Source organism: Temnothorax nylanderi, unplaced genomic scaffold (genome assembly GCF_030848795.1).
Source record: "Temnothorax nylanderi isolate EJ_2023f unplaced genomic scaffold, tnyl_v1.0 TNYL_tig0068_pilon, whole genome shotgun sequence".
NCBI lineage: Eukaryota > Metazoa > Arthropoda > Insecta > Hymenoptera > Formicidae > Temnothorax > Temnothorax nylanderi.
Window position 1 is genome coordinate 27,813 of NW_027249130.1, and position 21,241 is coordinate 49,053.

The 21,241-nt window shown below is 39.8% G+C and overlaps 1 protein-coding gene across 1 annotated transcript in view; it reads right to left on the minus strand.

Moving 5' to 3' along the window:
- The window catches only part of LOC139773758 (discoidin domain-containing receptor 2), a 159,642-nt gene that overhangs the window by 19,049 nt on the left and 119,352 nt on the right, over positions 1–21,241 (minus strand). Inside the window, exons 8-12 of the mRNA XM_071708462.1 lie at positions 11,272–11,611; positions 9,725–9,915; positions 9,278–9,459; positions 3,922–4,044; positions 1,907–2,016 (exon numbers count right to left, since the gene is read on the minus strand). Of these exons, the coding sequence (XP_071564563.1) occupies positions 1,907–2,016; positions 3,922–4,044; positions 9,278–9,459; positions 9,725–9,915; positions 11,272–11,611 (946 nt within the window). The remainder of the gene's footprint in view (positions 1–1,906; positions 2,017–3,921; positions 4,045–9,277; positions 9,460–9,724; positions 9,916–11,271; positions 11,612–21,241) is intronic.

Genomic DNA, 21,241 nt, shown 5'->3' on the forward strand with positions numbered 1-21,241 from the left:
TTTACACTTAATTATTAGCACCGATTAACATCGATTAGTTAAATCGATTATCGGTTTAAGTGGATTTATTGTTCCGACAAAACTTAGAGCTGTGTGTTTCAAGACCAAAAAATCTTCGGCGCGCAGTTCACTGAATTGGAATATAAAATAAAAATCACAAAGAAATATTATTAACGACACAAACATCCTGTCACGGCTCTAAGCCCTTTGTTATTTAAGTGATCTCAAATGTTCAGATTATACCTATTTATTGCTCTCGCTTGAGTTTCGCATTTTTGTAAAGGTTTAACAAATGGATTAATTATGTGAAAATTGATTCTCCCGGAACTAAATAGCGAAACGTCGATAAAGCGTGTCGATTGAGGTAATGGTTAACAATACATAAATTAATCACTTTCGTAAGATGCTTGTGCAATCACTTCGCACACAACGTGATGCATCATGCCGGTGCACTCTGTTACGGAATTGCAATATGCAGCGAAACTCCTCGTACAAGTAGACACACTCTACTGCACGCTAAATCAGCCAAATTGCTCGCTATTCTCCGTTCACATCGTCTGAGACGTCCGACAGATTGCTCCGTGGACGGAGTCGACGAAATTTCTCTTCGGCTTCGATGCCAGGAGTGTACACCGGGCGGTGCGGTATCCAATGGGGAGGGCCGTCGATTTTCGTCGATGTTCGTCGGTGGGAAGCTTTGTCATCTCCGCTACGAGGTCTCCCGCCCTTCGTTCCGCGCAACATCGGCCCGTGGTGCGCGCCAAAGTCGGACCCGATACCCTATCTCCCTCCCGGTCATTGTATGCAAATCCGTTCCATTCGTGGAATCGAACTGGCCTTTTTCTGATGTCTGACGCGAGATAGTCGCGAGAACGATCGTCCGGGAACGGTATATCCGGACGTTTCGCCGCCGCGGGGCTTCCTCGGCGGACGTCGCGCCGCGACGCGGGTCGTCGCGTGCATTCGGACGGAGAACACGAACGGGGACTGCTCGTTCTCTATCTCCAAATTCGATGTATCACGTGCTGTTACCACGAGAACGGTCGCTCTCGTATAATTTAGTTTGCCGCCCTCTTTTTCCGCATTTTTGGACATGTGCCTTATGCTGTTACGCGAACTCCCGTTTCCATCTCGCGAGAAAATACTTCCTCTTATGTAAATTTCGATACCGCGGGCTATCGAGCTGAAAATTGTTTTCAACTAACGCGCGCGCAATGGCCGAAATAGTTCTCTAGATATATTTCGAATGTGTATTCCGAGAATGCACTATTATACATTCGTAGTGTCAAATTATACACAAATTGAATACTCAATTTTAGTCGTTTTTAACCATTCCTATAGGTCGCCATTACTCCTATTCAATTTTAGTCATTAAGTTAACTAAAACAATGTTAATTTAACCAAAATGGAGTTAAAGTAATACCGTTCTGTGTTAAAATAATAAATTTTGACACACATGGTAGTTAAAAATAACAAAATGTTATTTACCTCAAGGTATTGGTTTAAATTTCATCCGTTAATATTTATTAGTGCATAGATGTTATCTAATGCATAAAAAGTTTACTAAATCTGATGAGTACTTCTTCATCTAACATTTTACGATCAATTTGTCTCACGATGAGTCTGGATCGCATTTTTTTAACGTCGACTATCGATCGTATCTGTTCCGGGAGTGAAGTAACTTATGATCTGTGTGTCGGTCGATATCAATAACGATACATAAAAGTCGCGAATGCGATCGGATAGCAGACGTGGAAACGCGTCTCCACATAATGGACGTAAAAAATTTATCGTTGTACACGTGAGAATGAAACGGATTAGAGAAAGGCATGCTCGCGTTCAATCGAGCGTCACCATAACGAAACAGAATGCAAATTCCCGGTTCCACATGGACGTGTATACTCACTTTTCCTTCTCGCTGGCTTCCGGCAGTAAAAACTTGACGGCGACGAGTCGCTTGCCGAGGGTAGTCGTCGTTCCGTATTCCGGAATCCCTTCAGCTTCCGCCACGTATACCTTTATATGCATAATTTGTTTGAATTGCGTTATGTACATGCATGGAAATTACTCATGATCGGGGTAAATTTTGTAGAAATAACCGAAATTCTGTCGTAATTTCGGTGAAATCTCGTCGTACGTGATTTTGCATAAAGTCAACTCTTTGCTAATTTTATTTATCGATTATATTTTATCCGTTTAGATAAATAACAATTTTGCAAGATCAGTAATTTTTACTTGGTTTTTCAATTATACAACAAAGCCGATTATACTGAAAAAATTCTTTTGTTCGATATTAAAAACAATAACGTGCAGTATCGAAATTTAAAAAAACTATTTTTTATTTAATAAAAAAAACTATTTTTTAAAATGTTCTTCTCTGTTTTTAATCTCAGCGTATTATTTAAAAAAAAAATGCAATACAGTAAAATTTAAATAAATACAAACCAAGAGAAATTCACACAATTTACTCTCATATTTTATAGTTCCAAGAAAAGTCTGTCTTGCAATTTTATCCTTCCCTTACTTTACGATTATGATAAAATTATGATGCGATTATGATAGTCTTTTCATTAACCGATAATATATAAAACTACATTCAGAGAACTTTCTGAGCCGTAGTAATCGTAGCCTACAAGTCTAGAACGGAAGTAAAAAAAAATGATCGATTATCGTATGCATCGCGTAACACATTACGATTGTATCCTTTTGCGACTTCCGCGTAAGAGATTCGACGATCTCGCAAGTCGACCGGGACTCAAGATCGACGTGACCGATCTTGCGTACTCGTGGGAAGTCTCGCACGATCGCGTCTGCATGCGGATGCATCCGCGTCCACGGAAGTCTGACGCGGCAACTGGCGAACTGTGCGAAACGAACGAGCGAACGTTTCGGCGATCCTCCTCCTCCTCCTACTACTCCTCTTCCTCCTCCTCCTCCTGCTCGCCTGTCATCATTAACGACGCGTCGGTACCCGAGGCAGGAAACAAAAGGGAATTATTAGCCGCTCTAACGCATCCTAAACTGATTATCCTCGACGACCCCGACGAGGTGCCATTGTGCCGGCGAAGAATAACGCGTCCCGGGCACTTCATTAATCGACGTATTGTTGCGCATCCTGTGCACGTTGAATTGCCTGTGCGCGCTGCGCCGCGCGGCCAACAAACGGATTGATTTCGCGATCGTCGACGGAGGAGTTGCGACACATCGCGCAAATTCACGCGGGATAGGACGAACTTGCTTTATATTCGTATACAATTATACGGCAACGGATAACGCTGATAAATTAATTGTTATAACGGCGTAAGGCGTAACAATTTTTCTACGTTACACTAAAGTAATTCCATGTCTCTCAAAATTACACCAGATAATTTTCAAAACAAATTAGAGAGTATAAGTTATAATATACTAGATGCACAAATAGTCACAAAGCTGTTTTTGCAAGTTTCTAAAGTTGCAGTTTCATCAGCATTAACTTGGTAACGGGCGCCTGGGGTTTTTACACCTCAGTATCAAAAAATGAAGTTCACGTCACAGTAATTTTAATGTGCTTCTTTTATTTTTTTAAAATATTTTTTTGGTTTTTCTTACTTTTTTAAAGAAAATGTTGAGTAAATCTATATTATCCTTAAATACTAAAAATCACTAATAAATCACTATCAAATACTAATAAATTATAGAACAATAAAAAATATACGATATGTAATTAATAACAATAATTTTTAATTGGGGTGTAAAAATCACCCCAGTGCCCAATCACGCAAAAAAAAATCAAGCGTCCGTGCGATTTATTAGCGTAACAGACGTTACACTAATCAAGGTTCGCTGATGGATAGTTTATCGATTTATCCACTGCCCGTGTCTAATTGGGAATATATACTTATTATTCGCGGGGTGTAATTGTGTAATAACAATGTCAATTACCGTTCCGAAGGCGCCTTCGGCGAGTTTAGAGAGCATGCGAAGGCGATGCCGTGGGAAGAGCGGTACGCTGGTCTGCTCCAGACGTCTCTTCAGGGCCGAGAGTACCTCCTGTTGAGTCGGCGACTGCAACACGAAAGCGCAAATGCATTGTGCGGGCTATCCGACGATAATCAACGATCTGTGATCACGCTAGTCCCGCCAGGGCGCACATCGTGGGTATCGCAGAATCTATCGGCCGTCATTCGACAAACGGCCTTATCCCCTTCGATCCTTCGCGTTCACGTCTGCGGATTATCGAGTGCACGAGAGAGCGAGCACGCGGAAACTGTAGCGCAACTTACAAGTGTTCTATTGGTCGTGAAGTATTGTCGATTGGTAAAAGCCAACTCGTAGAATGTTAGATGATAAAACGCGATATATCTCGCTCGCTACTTTCATCGAAATACTTTTCCGCTCTTGGATTATAGAATATTTCAGTGAGATACGTGAAAAATTATAGGACATTGCAATAAAGCGTTTTAAAGTAAAGGGAAATAACATATAGAAATCTTGTCGGATCTCGTGGGTCGTTTGAAGGATCGGAATACACGAGATTTATAAATATTCCGTTACACGAATTGTTGCTCACTCATATGGAAAATGGACGCACTCGTGCAACGTATGGTCAATACGCTGTGCGCGATCGTCTATTTTCATTCGGGGGATACGTATACGTAACTGATCGCGGAAGTCGTTCTGAAACCTGATGGTCTCTCATAAGTGAGAGTGACATGAAAAGAAATATTGTCGAACGCGTCCGGGTGTATACCGCCGAGTAATCCCCCGTTTTACGGATAACAGTGAATCCGCCCGGAGAAGGATGATTGGCATTGCTACGAAGCGTCAAGGCCAGACTCGGCGCGACACGGGGTGAAATGTTTTGACTGTTTCGAGTGGCGCTGTCGGGTGTCAATCACGCGCAGACGTCTCGACGTAGACACGGGCACTTTCGGATCTGGAGCGTCCCGTCCCGGGGAGCATTGTGCCCGGATCAATCTCGATTCACGCCGCGGAAACGCCGTATACGCAAAGCGCGATTACCAGATGTGTCCATCCGCGGGACACATCGCGTATCTCGGCGCAGAGAAAGGACTCACTCGACAGTGAAGAAGCTGTTCGTATTCATGGCTTCGAGGGAATCGATCGTGGAACAGGGCGGCAAATATGCTTATCAAGTATTCTCCCTTATATCTCCCATAGAATCCCGATCCAAGGCAGAATATTGTGCAATAAAAAATACAAAACACTTTGAATGTCTAAGCCGTCCGCCGCGTGATTATAAATCGAGCGACCTCTCGCATTCGTAATAAAGTAATAAAGATTGTCACAATAAAAGGAATTAGGTATGTTACGCTCGATGAAAGTAACAGCTAATTAAAGCGAAAAACGGCCAATTTTCGAGCAATAATAAAGGTGTTAAAAGATAAATTAAAACAAACTTGTTTATTAAAAATTTGACAGTTAGAATAAGCTGTTTCGGTTTTCCAGTCTTCGCGTAATAACATAATTTTCTAATTTCCAAGATCAGTTTAAACTCAAATCATTTTCTTGACCTAATATTATCTTGAACATCTTATTCAGACTCAGTATTTCCAATTCCTACATTACAAACTAAAAATATTAATTAGAATGAAAATGACAATGCGATAAAGTGTGGCTAGCTAGGGTTAGAAAAATAGAAATAAAATAATTACGTCTATTATAATTATATCTGATTTAAAAAAAACGAAAAAGATTGTCACAATTTTTCATCGAGAAATATGCGCGATATATTTTACTTGGTGACTGTCGAGATTTTCTTCATGAAAATGCATTAATAAACAGATAGTCGCGCGCAATGTTATTTCTAAAATATATAATTGTATATACAATTAAAAATCAGCCATTTTCTTCTGCGGAAAATAATTCATCTGTAACATGTACCTTCTGTATTTTGTCGCCACTTTAAGACAAATTGGGCGTCACACGGCTCTTAAAACAAGAGATTACTTGCGTCATAAAATTTTGTACGGGCCGTATGCTCTCGCCGACACTCGATCCCGGGATGGTTGGCCGTGAAATCAACCCCTACCGCGCGATATTTTTGCAATGTCGACTGGATGAGCTTCACCGCTGGAGGCGGGGAGGCGGTTGGAAACGTGATTACACGACGCGCTTTCTCTCCGCAATTAACGGAGCGGACTGAACCGAAAGCCACTGAACCGCGTAATGATGATACATTCCATGAGGGTTGCAGGTTTGCAGCGGCGGCGGTCGTATCCGCGAGAGGACCCCTGTCGACGTGTCCTGTCGACGGGAGTTCGTTTACAGGCCGTGCGACGACAGCGATCAATCGATCGATTTCGCGGACAACCCGTTGACTATGCCGCCAGTCTCCGGCTCTATTTCCGACGCGTGTGGGACGAGCCGCGATAGCGATTTATCGTCTAAGCAGAGCGACGTCACACGCCGGCTGTTTTGCCGCCCGTCCCGCGTTCGGCGATTTGTTCCAATTACCCTTTTCCGAAGTCACGTCGCTCCTGTCGCGTTAATTATTTGCGTTGTGCTAGGCGTGGAAGTTACAGTCGCGCAGTTAGGTATACTGGGAAAACATGACGAAACAATTATTATTTTTATGTGTCAATCACGGATACTGAAAGTGATGAAGATAACGATAATTCAACGAAAGTTACGGAGTTAGTTAACAGTAAAAGTTCAAAAGATTTCAATATGTTTAATTTCGACAATGTAAATAATTATCTAAACGTTTCTTTACATTTTTTTAAAGATTAGTTATAGAATCTAGATTAAAAAATATTACATATATTTGAAAAATCTTATAAGACTCGTAGAAACCAAGCATAACTTTGATGCCAAACACCAATACAGATTCGACCGTTGAGTATTTTTTATTCAGAGATCATAAAAAGTTAAAAAAAATTTAATATGTTTAATTTCGACAATGTAAAGTTATCTAAACTTTTTTTACATTTTTTTTTAGAGATTGATTAAAGAATCTAGATTAGAAAATATTAGATACATATATTTGAGGAATCTTGTAAGGCTCATAGAAAACAAGCATAACTTTGATACAAATTTCACCAATACAGTTTCAATCGGTTTTTATCCAGAGATCATAGTATGTAATTGCATGATAGAAGGAACGTCAGATGATATTACTTATAATATATTATTCCCATATATAAAAGGTGCGCATAAACTCGAACGGACATTTCAAAGAGAGCTTTTACTGCATGTGTATCAAGTATTGCCGGCCTCCAGCAGCGAACGGTATCGCCGTATTGTTGACACCGAAGAAAAACATCCGTCAATACCGATTATACGCTCGCTTTTAACTTGATCTTCGGCCGCGATCCCGTGATTCTTTTCATGTCGATAGAGAGCCCAGGGGATCGTCTCGCGTGCTCGATGTCGGTCCGGAGGGGTTCCCGCGCTCTTTTCCGCCCTCGTATAGCGCTCTGGCATTCTGGCATTCTGGATACGAGCTACGTTATACTGTACCCACGGGAGGTATATCCGCCCCAAATGTTCCGTTCTCGTTCCACCATATTGATTTAAATTATTAATTGCGAATTTATCTCCGACCGGTGGAAAGTTACGTTTAATGGCACGACAACGGCGCGCACTTTTATTCGGCTTTTTATTTATAGAGCGCACATTAAGATCAGTCGGCAGTATTCGTTAAACATTAATGCCATCGCCTTTCCTTTTCTTGATTAATATAGATTCTCATCGTCTTGCAAAACCCATAATTATATAATATACCGTGCTAATTAAGCTAAAGATACTTTTTCTACTCTATTTATTGGATAAGTAAAATATAAATGTTAAACGAGAGAGATAATATTAACGTATGTGTACATACAAAGAGCCAAAAAATATCTTAGGTTTTTTCAAGCCTACGTTTTCTAAAGCCAATTAATAAAGATAAATAATTTGATTTATATTAAAAATTGATATTTAATGGAATATTTTTTCTGCATCGGATCGTTATTAAAGGACCCCGCACGATTTATATGAAAAAAACGTTTTCGGTCAATTTTTTTGAATTTTTAATATGTTGAAGTACCTAATAGCGAATAACAGTTAATATAGTAAAAGCACGAATAAAAGCCGCAAATTTTCATAGAAGAAATGCAACCATAGAATCAATTGAATGAAAATCATGCACCCCATTTTCCTAGATACAAGGGAATGTTTGGAACTCATCGGTCTCTCACCGATTTTGGATATGTTTGGATGGGCTTTGGATATGTTTTAGAGTAGAGAAAAATAACAAACGCGTATTTTTTTATCGGCTTCGAAGCATATTTAGGAGTTAAAACAACCCCTCGAAAAAACTTTCATGTGTTTGATTACGAGTTGAATGTGTCTGACACCGTGAGGTACATGAAAAAATGTTTTAGACAAAAAAGTTAGGTGTATTTAGATATTTTTAAATGTTGAATTTTTGCAAAAATAACACTGAACGGTGAACGCTATTTTCAAATGCCTATAACTCAGAAACTAATCATAAAAAGTTGATAAAATTTGTAACTTTTCATCAGAGACACAAGTGCTACAACATATTAAAAATTCAAAAAAATTGACCAAAAACGTTTTTTTTCATATAAAATATTATAAATCATGCGGAGTCCTTTCTTTTATAATATTGATACCATTAAAGTTAACGAAAGATTTCATCTTGTTCATTTTAAAATTGCAAAGTTATTTCTGTTACATTCTGGTTTTCGAAATCTAGGTTCGTGGGCTTGACGCATATATCATTAATTAAGGCTCCTGGGTACTCGTCGCGGCCATGTTGGAATGTGACGTCAGAAGCGAGAAATGACACGTTGAAAATTCTTGCGTAGTATTTCCAAATAAAAAGATATTTGCTTAAAATAACACTACAGATCACTTCAGCACACTTCGAAAATACTCCGAGTTGAGGTTAAGTCTACCCCTTTCCCTTGACAATTAATCAACAGCCGTAAAACGAATGTGATACGATGCAGGCTTGTGCGCAGGCGCATGACTAGATTTCGTATTACATTCATTTTACGGCTGTTTATTAACTGTCAAGGGAAAGAGGTAGACTTAACTTCAACTCGGAGTATTTTCGAAGTGTGCTGAAGTGATCTGTAGTGTTATTTTAAGCAAATATCTTTTTATTTGGAAATACTACGCAAGAATTCTCAACGTGTCAATTCTCAACATTTCTCGCTTCTGACGTCACATCTCATGAGATGTCGGGAAAGAGCCCAGGAGCCTTAACGTCATTAAAAAACGAATATAAAATTATCTCATAAAGTGCTAAGAGATATGAATCTGTCACCTTCTTGTCCTCGGTCTTCGTGGCCCGCGAGCTCTTGGAGAAGAAGCTGTCTTGATCGCCGGTGGCGCTGGAGACGGTCGCCCCGCGGCCGGCGCCGGCATCCTGATTGAGCAGGGGCACCGTGCCGAGTTCCGGTACCGCATAATCGTACGACGTGTCAACTGCACCGTTCGCGTACACCGCTGCGGATGATATAGCAAAGGAGAAGCGAGCGCAGAAGGGGATGGCGTATTGATTGCGGTCAGGGCGAATGCTTTGTTGCCGGGACCGTATGTAGGTGCACGGCCGTTGGCACAGGAGCCACGGCCGTTCGAATGTGTGTACGCGGAGTGCGTACATATGTGTGTCTGCACGAGCGTGCGCGAGTGCGCGAGTAGTCGCGAGTAGATATAGGTATATGGATGTCGTGTGTAGATGTAGGTGTAGACGCGTTCGAGCGCCGCATACCTGAGTGATTGATGTTGGTGCCCTTGTTGTTCAGCATCATGTCTTTCATCTCCATAACGACGGTGCTGTAGCTGTAGTACGGCGCGTACTTTAGCGCCTGATACGGCTCTTGGTAGTCGTCCAACTTCACGATGTCTAGGAGACGATTCCCGAGATCGCGGGGCAAAGTCGGCAGAGAACCGCCCGCGTATCTGAAAGAGGAGCGATCGATTAATAGCTCAGATCGCGTTCCATCTCTCGTCAGATTACGATGGCTGATAATTTCTTAGCTACGTCACTCGCGCTCTCCGATTATAGTCGCAAAGAAATAACGGTGCAACATGTATTCCCTTTTGGACATATGTGACTTGATACTTGATATATTTATCATATAATCTACCATTTATTTACTCCAATTGCAGTAGGCATCTTTTATCAGTCCCTTACTCGAGCTGTGCATATAATACATAAACAGCCTCACTTAAATCGTAATATCAATGCGGTCGGATATTACATTCGACCCGCCTCGCATTTAAAGAGAATTACATATACAAAATGTATTGGAATAACTCCGACTTTGCGGATTGTACGGATCTTTGGTTTTCAAGGGCAGTATATATTTTCCGCTCGAGAATTTTAGTATCATGTGTGCGGAGCACACGCGGTCCGTCAAAGGACCGGCGGCGCAACATTCGCACGCCTACTTGAAGTTACACGTTACACGTTCCTCTCTTTCGCTACGAAGCTCGCAACCTGCAATATCGGATTGCACAAAGCGGACAGGAGGGGGGGGGGGGCTCGGGAGGGGAGGGATCGATGCCGAAACCTGGTGCGGGATGCTTCGGAGTTACGAGGCGGCCGTAGGATCTCTCCTTTGGAGACATTCGTGCCGCACAAACTCGATATATTGCCCGAGGATGTCCGTTATTGGACGTTATTGGACGTTCGCTAACGAGCACGGTGGATGGAAAGTTTATTGGAAGGCCGCTTCCGTCATCTGAGCGTGTGGACACAAACTTGGAAGAAATGAGGAGAGCACGGCTTCGTACGACGCGGTCGTGTATTATCGTTAAACACGCTTCGCGATGCAAAAGCGAGTATTCGTATGGTCCTATATCCGGCTGTCTAGACATCCATGGTCACGCAATAAATAAGAACCGACTAAAAGTAATAAACATCATTCAAAGTTGCTCCATCTTACTAGCTAACAAATTTAATTATTATAAAGTTATTTTCTATTAAATTTATATTTAATTAATTACTTAAATTATTATAAAGTTATAATTATTCAAGATATTATTTCATATTTCAATTCGAATATTGTGGCTCAATGTTGAAGATTATTTTAAAATCATGCGATTTTATTTTATCTTTCAACAATTCGCGTATTTTAATCGTAAAAAAAATCTATTAATATATACGCGACAGAGAAAGAGAGAGAGAGCGCATCGAAGAAATTACATCCCGGGTTTTTCTTACGTTGTCTAGGATCGCACTGTTCTTAGCAATTTCGTTTCCTCTTTATACGTTATTTTTTTTCTTATTTTTCAACAAGTAATCGATTGTACCTTTCATCGTCCTCCAAGGTGTACGCCATCAGAGCCGCGCCTTTCTCGACGGTGGCGCAGGTGGATCCTAAATGCGATGGGGCTTTACCGGTCATAGGGCTGGCGAAGCACTTGCGTTGCCTGTGTCGCGAAACAATCAGAAATATCGCCACGGCGAGTGAAAGTATTACGGCGGTCAGCACGCCGATCACGATCGCCATGTACGTCGGGTCGTCGTGTTTCGCCGTCGAAACCGGAAGCTCGCCCTCGGCGGCGCCGTTCTTCTCGACGAAGACATCACTCTGGATAGGCGATTCGGTGGTCGGGGCCTCCTCGGGCGTAAAGTTGCCGTGCGCTATATCTAAATTAGAAAAGGAAAAAAATCAGTTTCTCTCTCCTTCAGGATCCTTGAAATATACATCATATATCTGTGTTTTCAGTCTCGAAATTTTGTTGTCCAAATTCACGAATTCTTCAAATATATTTAAAGGATTCGACATATTTAAATATATTAAGAAGTATAATATGTATTTATGTATACTCGAATTCTTCATTTTTTAATACATGATTTTCTAAACACGCTGAATGATGTAAATAGATAATCCACTGTAGCGTACAGCGAAATTTGATATACGGCAACGCTTTGTGGTATCATTCGTAATTATTATGCCAGTACGATTGCAATTAATAACTACCATTATTGTTACATACAGTGCTATTATCTCTGTTATTATTATGTTGCCTGTTATTATAATGTTGCACTACGTGTATCACTACGTGTGTCATTATTATTGAAACGCATCCTGAAGTCCTTGAGAGATATTATTAGAAAAAGTTTGTTTTCCCATCATTTAACCATTTAACGCGAGTGGATAGCCACTGGATAGGTATCGTTGACTTGAACTTTGTGTACATAGCACGAGCGTTAAGCAGCTCCCCTCACAGAAGGGTGAGCGTCTAATATACGCGCGGAGAGATCAAACTAATCGTGCATAAGGTGCGCAAAGATCTGCCTTTGAGGACTAAGGATTACAAAACATATGCGCGCGAGATAGATATAGGTGCGTGGGCCGTGTGTAAAGAGCGTATGTAGAGCGTATAATATAATTAACCTATACCTGCGCTTTGACATACGACTTCACTAAGGATGCTTTGCGAGGATACACGAAGGTTCGTTACGGGGAAGGGTCGTTTGGTTTACTTCTCTCGTAAACGCGAGAGATAACGTTCCCTATTTATTATCATCGCGATATTCGCATGAAAGAGAGACCCCGGGCGCGCAGCTTTCAACGTGTAAACATATTATATTACGCTTTTGTCGATGGGCTGTTTTGTGCGCAAAAATTGCGTAATTAAACCCCCCGCTGTTTGTTCTTTCAGAGCGTAATTATACACGTCACTCTCATGGTGTTTAATAATGCGCTTTAACGAAAAACGATACGCGTCCTCTCGTCACCGGTAGCAGGGGGATTACGTTTCATCTTGCCATAATTATGGGGAGAGAGAACGAGAAAGAGAGAGAGAGAGAGAGAGAGAGAGAGAGAGAGAGAGAGAGAGAGAGGGGGGGGGGATAGGGAGAGAGGGAGAGATAAGGATTATTGCGTTAGAGATAAGGATTATTTTTCATGCGAAAGATGCATTGATAGTATACACGCCTCATGTGTGCACGTTCCATTATTTATGATTTGTCTGTCTCGATTTTTCATTTTACAAGATTAACACTTGGACGCGTCGAAGATAATCCCCCTTCTGACTCGTCTCTATTCAAATACTTGAATTATTACTTTTTACCTGAATTATTACCTCTCGATACGCTCGACGATTTTTAAATCCCATTTTCGTCACGGTCGACGTGCGCCGTCATTTCGTCGAATACGTGGTGTCACCCCGTTTCTGTCGTTGCATTTCGCTCGCCCGGCGCGGCGCGGCCGACAGAACAAGAAATAACATACACAGGAAGAAACGAAAAAGAATTACGCACACGGGAGCAACGTGTGGTGCACGGATTCACGGCGTGTAGCCTCCTAGTTTGCCGTTGGAGCCTTTTTGTTGCAGCATTCGCATGTGGAATTCACCAGCGAGTTCTTGCTCGAATTTTTTTACGCGCGGGAGCGCGCTACGAAAACTCCACTTCGTCGTTTTACGCGCAGTAAAATAACTTCGTTTTGATGCAATTTCTGCAAGATTGGGTCGGATTATCCTTCTAACCCCCGCTATTTCCTAAAGTTTCGGAACAACGTGTTTTCCGTTAAAATTGCGCATATTGCGAGCCAAGGAGCAATTAATTAAATTGATTAATTGAACGCGTTAGCATAATCACGATTTCTACCGGTGTATATTTATATGTCGACGTTTCGCATATATTAGTAAATCGAATAAAGCATATTATAAACGTCGGTAGTTTTAGTAACTCTTCCTGGTGCACGTTATTTCATTTATCAAATAATTTAATATTCTATAAACAACGGTAATTGGCATCTTTTTAATTGGTCACAACTAACAATTCATTTAACAAATATAATTTCCAGGCAGATATATGCTGAATGTGAGGAGAAATTAAATTCTGCTGCCGGCGATGTTTGCTTAATCGACTAATAAGCTCGTAACGATATACATTTTATTGACGGTTTATGCGTAACTTGGAATCGATTCCAACTTGATAAAAATTTGACGGAAAGCCATTACTGCTAGAGCTTTCTCGTCTTTCACCGTTAAATATTTTAGTAATTGTTAAATAACGAAATATTTTATTAATCCCCACTCGAATTTGAAGAACATTTTGCCATAATTTACAACATATCGACAGACGTGTAGGAGGTGTAGGATCCATCCCACACCATTTTATGTAATTCGTGAATATGGCATGTGCGAGTGCTGCTATTCTCAGTGCCTTTCCAGGAACGTAATTAACTTCTTCCGAGTCACTTCGCATTCAGCTTGTAATTACACAAAAAAAAAACATTGCAAACTAGACTGGGATATAGTATACACCCCACGCGACATAATCTGTACAGTGAAGAATAGACAATACATGATTACGGTAAGTGTCTCTGCCATTGAATGTATATTTATTTGATATGATAACCTGTCATATTAAAACATATGATATAACTTCAATGTCGTTACATTGTAATATTTACATAGCATGGTTTCATTTGTGTTTTCATATTTTTTTTACTTTATAGGCTGTACGGAAGGTTTATGTGAATGAATTATTAAAAACTATATGCGAGAAATGTATAGAAATAAGTAAGAGTGATGATTGAAAGTTTATTCATTCAAAGTAAAATTAACTTTTCGTTTATTTCTTTTATTTTTGTAATAATTACGACTTTGTTACTAACAAAGAAACCTACGGAAGTGTTCCTCTCCGATTTTGATGAGCTTTTAGTATGTTGTTCTCTAGATAAAAATAAGAAACACATATTTTTTTATATGTGTTCATAGCGTGTTAGGGGGTGAAACATTCCTTTGAAAAAAATCGGTTTTTTTTCTTTCTGGCTGAATATCTCTGGAATTATAAAAGATAGAAAAAAATTCGTATAGAAAAAAATGTTTTAAACAAAGTTTGAATGGTTTGAAGAGTAGGGGAGACCCCGGGGTGGAGTTATCATTACAATTATCTCGAAATCTGTATGTTGTGTGAACTCGCCATTAATATTGTAAACACTACTTATGGTGCCTATGTGACTAACGGAGTTTAGTAAGATTATATGCCATGTTGTAATTTTCATTAAGGCAAACGTGTTTTCGGAGGTCAAAAGTAAAATTTTTTGCGCGTCAAAAATTTTAAATATTTTAAATATTATTTTCTCTCCGAATCTCGAGATAAGTGATTCTGAAGAGTAATGCATGCTAAACACAAATCCAGTAAAATTTTTTTATTTTCGTTGATTTCTAATATTTCATGAGCGATTAAACTTAAAATCTGTGTCCGGGGCGAAGTCATCACCAAGCCATATCATGGAGGCTTCGGGCGAAAATCAAAGTCAAAGAAGCAACAATGGTCGGATTCGGGCGAGGACTTGGATAATATGTGCTGCGTGTGCTCAGAGGTGACAGAATAGAGCTGACGAAAAACAGTGCATTTCGAGCGTAGGGCACAGTGCGAGCGTAGGGCACATAAGTGTGTGCGCTTTTCTTGTAGTTATTTTCCGCCATCGTGTTTTTAATTAATGTTTCCATTTTTCTATTAAACAATAATTAATAAAATGTATCCTATCATTTTTCATGATCGGAATTATGAATTTTTATTTAAAATTCAGTCCGAGAATGGAGTGACGACTCCGCCCCGGCAATTTTGACATTTCAATTTTTGTACCTTTGTCGTTTTCACTTTATACCAGTTGAACAAAGCGACGTAGACCAAAAATGTCCGTATAAATTTTGTAGCCAAGGATTCACTCTTTACAACGGTATACCACATTTTACTAAAATTATTTGTTTTGTTGTTAAAAATCGGCACCGAAAAAATAGTGACAACTTCGCCCCGGTCTGCCCTACATCTTATACACTTTTCAAGCAGAAATCGGTAATCCCTTCACCGATCCTCGCTAAATTCAATAACAATCTTCCTTTAATGATACTCTATATATAAGATTACACGTATAACTTGTACACTTTTTAGGCAAAAATCGGTAACCCCTTCACCAATCATTGCCAAATTCAACACCAACCTACCTTTAATGATGCTCTATCCATAAAAAAAATTAAGCTCAATATCTCAAAATTTGCGGAAATTATAATAATCATGTAGATTTTTTTAGATAGAAATCGGTAACCCCTTTATTATTAGCAATTTTTCTAATTCTATTATATTCTTCAGTTTTTTCTACCCCTATTTCATATATAATTCTTTAAGATTTGGTTAATCAGTTCTTGAGTTATAGAAATTTCGGTAAATTTGGCACACACATACACACACACATACGGACATTTTTTAAAATTGCTATTTTCCGACGTTTTAGAACATTCTGAACACATTGGCATTGAAAACTAAAAAAACAATTTTTTCTTCGGTCTTTTCTACCCCTACTTCATATATAATTCTTTAAAATTTGGTTGATTAGACCTAGCTTTATATGCGATCAAAGGTCCATATACGAAGTTTATGAAAACAAAGCTTCCTCTATGAGGAAGCAAAAATACGTGCCTTATTTTCATCTGGAGAACAACATGCATACTAAAAGCTCATCAAAATCAGAAGGGGACACTTCCGTAGGTTTCCTTGTAAGTATATCTGTTATTTTATTATCTTTTTCTATAAAAATTTTATATCTATACTATATTTTCAAACAATTTTACAGATTTTAGAAAGATAAACTACAATCAACATGTATGTATGGAAAATGTTCGGTTTCTAAAGCAATATATAATTTTTATTACAATTTTTAACTTATTTTTAAATTCTATGTTTATTTTATTTTTTTCCTAATAAAAATTTTGTATTTGTAATTTACAATAATTTTACATAACTTCTAAATATGCAAACTATGATTAACAAAAAATGTTCTGTTTTTTAAATTAATATATAAATTAAGATAATAAATAAATATTTATTATTCATAATTACATGTATTGTTTTGTTGAATCTTCTCCTTTATATAACAGTTAAAAAAAGTTTTTATAGTTAAAAACGTAGATATTATTTTCTACATAATTATAAATACAGCAAAAATTGCGAATTTAGTGCTTACTTTAAAAAAATGTATCCATGTTTCCATAAATTAAACATCTCAAGATCGATATAAAAACGTTAAAGTCTTCTAAATATATGTCCAATTGTTAGGTATATTTAAAAAAAGTAAAAAATATTAATTATTTGTGCCACATATTGCATATTTTACATGAAGTGAACAATACATCCTATGCGATCATTTATGTTTTAAACCGCGACTGTAGAAGGGTTAAAATGATTTCCGTTTAAAATGTTTTTGCTATAATCGCTATAATTCAAGATACCGTTTTATTAAAAGAGAACTGACATGCTTTTAATTCCCTAGAAATTTCGAATTCGTTTTCGAGGTACGTCACAATTTCAGGATACCCAGCGTTATCGCGTTTACATATTATTTTCAATTATATTAAACATACTTTCGATATCCCGCAAAGACGTTCCTGCAGGAACGTTGGAACGTCCGCATCGCGTAGCGGCAAGATTCTAATTTAAGAAAAACGCGACGCACGCGCCGTACGCATACTTATTTTCGCGAGAGGAAGAGAGAAAGGAGAGATACGTCTCTCGAGAAGAAAGCATAACTCGTCGCCCGTCCCCGGATTTTCCGCGCGAGTCGTCCTGGAATATCCAAGCCCAGGAATATAAATTTCTTCGGATGCAATCCCGACGCGCGCGCTTTGTGAGTCGTCGTCGTCGTCGTGATCCGAGACGGCTACCTAGAAGGACGAAGCGTAACGTGCGCAGGAGCGCGAAGGGAGACTAGCCGGAGAGATGACGGGAGGTCCGAAAGGAGAAACCACGCCGGAGGAGCTTCGTTGCGGGGCTCTCTCTCGCAACCTCGGAATCTTCGCGCGCGTGCGGTATTCCGTCGCGGAATTCCCGGCGGGATTTACGCCGGACGGAAACAAAGCCGTTGTCGCGTTTGATATGGCTGGCCGGGCATCATTCATGACGGCCGCGGCGCGGCGGGACGACCCCCGACGAAAGGCCCGTTTTCTCAACGCATACCCGCATGAAATCTGATATTAAACATTCTTTGCGCCGGCAGGTGGTCGTGTGGATTTGAATTGAAAAAGGGTGGCTCTGCCGCCGGTGTCAAGATATCACCGCGCGATCTCACAAAATTTGACCGCGCGCGGTTGCGATATCGATGATGCAGAAACTCGTATTTAAAATGTTGACGAATTGTTGGCGGTAAGAGATAAAAATGCGGGAAGAATGATCATCCCTGTGATCCTCGTATTCGCGTTTATGCGAATGAAGCTTATCCCATGGAATTCGTCGTGTGACGGAATATTTTCACATGCGTGCTGTAATCGAAAAGAGATTTCGTAGTCGCGAATAAAGAATTCTATAGCGCTTATATTTGCGGAAATATCAAATCGGATTACAGCAACATTTTTTTCACAAGGGTAGATTAGTAACAAAAATTCTCTAGCAACTGAAAAAAATAACAAGTATTATTATAATATCTTACGTTGACAATTGATATTTATAAAACATATAATATTGTTTACTGTATCGAATACATAACAAAATATAATATTACATTGTTTAAAACATTTATCTTACTTTTATATTTTGATTTAAAATGTCTGTTACTAATTTAGTTTCGCTTATAGTTTTAAAATATGAGAAAAAGCATTTATGATATAAGAAAAATTATAAGATGCACTCAAATCTGTTGTCAGAAAAGGGAAAGAAATATATGTTGCAAATTTGTCTCAACATATCAAGATGATCTTGGCGATTAGTTTGCCATTACCTTCGATTGAAATCGAAAAAAAGGAAACAGACGAAATTTGCATTTAACCATCCGATAAGTGTGCTTTTACCTCGAATAAATATTTTAAAAAGCATTGTGAAGCCCGCACAATATCGATTATCCGTTTAATTATAGCATTACGTCGTACTGCGATTATTCTATCATCTCAAAACAATATCCTATATAAAAAGAAAGAAAGATAAACACTATCTCTCAAAAGTATTTGCCATCTTAAAGAAATTTGATCAGAGATGAGTTTATTAATAAAATGTTAATGAAAAAATCAATAATTTGCTACATGTCTTTATTGCATAGGTAGTTACATGTTATTTAAATAATGTTAAACAATGATTTGACAAGAAAATAACATCATTTTAAATTTTCGCCTTATTAATGTGGCCATCACGTTTTTTTTTATTACAGGCTTACACAGTTTTTGGCATCCTGAATTTTGTAATTGATTTTTGGCTTATTAAATACATCAACGTGATGGTCTCGGAAAATGTATTTATTATTTGAGATTTTCCGTGCGCAAAATAATTACATGAAATTAGGAAGTAAGGAATTAAAGGATAACAACATAACATAACAGTTTTGTATAAGGTAACAATGAGTACATGCCATGCAATAATCTCTACTTTAAATTAAGTTTGATGCAAAAAACTAGAATTTTTTCTATTTTTTCTGGGGTGGCAAATACTTTGGAGCGGTAGTGCATATGCATTTACACTGTGTACAAAGATTGTATTTAACTAGATTTACGATTGATCATGTTAACTGATCGTAACAGGTGGATCGGTAAATTACGCCAATCTTGCACATAAAACATTGTCAGAGAATACGCAAGTTTTCTTTCTTTCCGTGTTCTTTTTACAAGAAAAAGAAAAAGTAACAACAAGGAAAATCGAACGACGCGACGGTAGAAGAGAGAAAACGCATGGAATCCGAGACTCATCGTCGTATCGCACGTGTTCGCGTCTCTTTTGCAGCTTAGTCGAGCGTGGATTCGACGCTGACAAGACATGGACATCGACGACGACGACGACGACGACACGGTGCACATACAAATGTGCGCGGTACGACGCGACGCAACGCGACGCGACGCGGATGCAACGCGACGCGACGCGGATGCAACGCGACGCGACGCGGATGCAGCTGACGTTTCAACGTCAAATGCAACTAAATGCGCGCCTTGATCTTGTGTGCCCGGTGAGTTTCTCTACGCCGCGCCACGCCGCCGGCATCGCCCCGCTACTTTTTTAACCCCGTTGATTTACCGTTCGAAATGACGGTGCAGCAGCGAAGCTGCTTGACTCCGCTCGTGACCTCGCTCCCGATCCAGAGACCTTAATCGTGGCGGCGATCTCGTCAACGTGGGATAAGCCCGATTGTCCGACGAGATCACCGCCGGTGTTCCGATCACGTCAAATATGTCACCGGCAATCGGTTGCCGCTTTTCGTTCGCTCGCGCCTGACTCACTTTATATTTTATTCCCCCGACATCGGATAACCGCGTTGGATAGAGCATTGTTTTTGGGCCGCCACCGCGCCGTGGGCACGCGCGACGGTTCGCTCGCTAAAAAATAACGCGCGGAATGATATGCGGTTGTCAGTAGGTCAGTATTTTCGAAACCCGCCACGCACGAGTTAATCCTTAAACTCGCGACATTACTACAGCGTTCTATTTCCTTCGCACACAGATAACGTGAGGATATTCGTAAAACCGTTAATCGAGAGGTAAGTATCTTAACTGGGAATTAGATAAGCGTTACTAATACGTTCAAGAACAATAAAATGAAATAAGAGCATAATATGGATGAAACTAGATATTGCGAGTTAAAGTTTCAAAACAACGCTGATGTTGTTTTCCGATAAACACTGCGATCGATAAACTGTGGACGGTTTACAATGATTCTGTCTGTTTAAAAATAAGCGCAAGCAACGCCGTTGGCTCCGCGCTCGGCTAGTCGTTATCGGTTGCCACGATACTTCGGTCTACAAAGCCGCGCAAGAACGCCGAATAATTACGCGGTAATAATCCCCGTCCGATAAGGATAAATTAACTTCGCCAGGAGCGCCGCAGAGCCTTTACGCAGAGCGGCGGAGTCCATAAGGATAATATTAACGAGCCAAGTTTAAGTACATTTTTCGCGTCGCTCCCGCCTTTGTCAATTAATAATCGACTACCTGGAAGAGAGAGCGCATTAAGTTAGCCAGATGAAGGGAGTTCTCCCTCCGATAACGCTCGAAGCGACGAATCGCCGGATGTAAGAGCTCGTGATATATCGGGACAGGGGGGGAGGGCACAATATTTAGAATATTTAAGGAAACCTCCGGCATGACCGATCGTCGGCGGTGAATTCATTTTTACAACGGACTGAATAATCGCGATAGAGGAGGCGGAAAACGACGTGGCATATGCGAGAAAGAGAGAAGGAGAGAAAGAAGAGAAAGAGAGACGGTGACTTTGGCTCCACGGAGGAAATCCATGGCCAGTCTCCTCGTATTTCTTTGTCCAATTATGTCTGTCGACATTGGGGCGAGGGGAG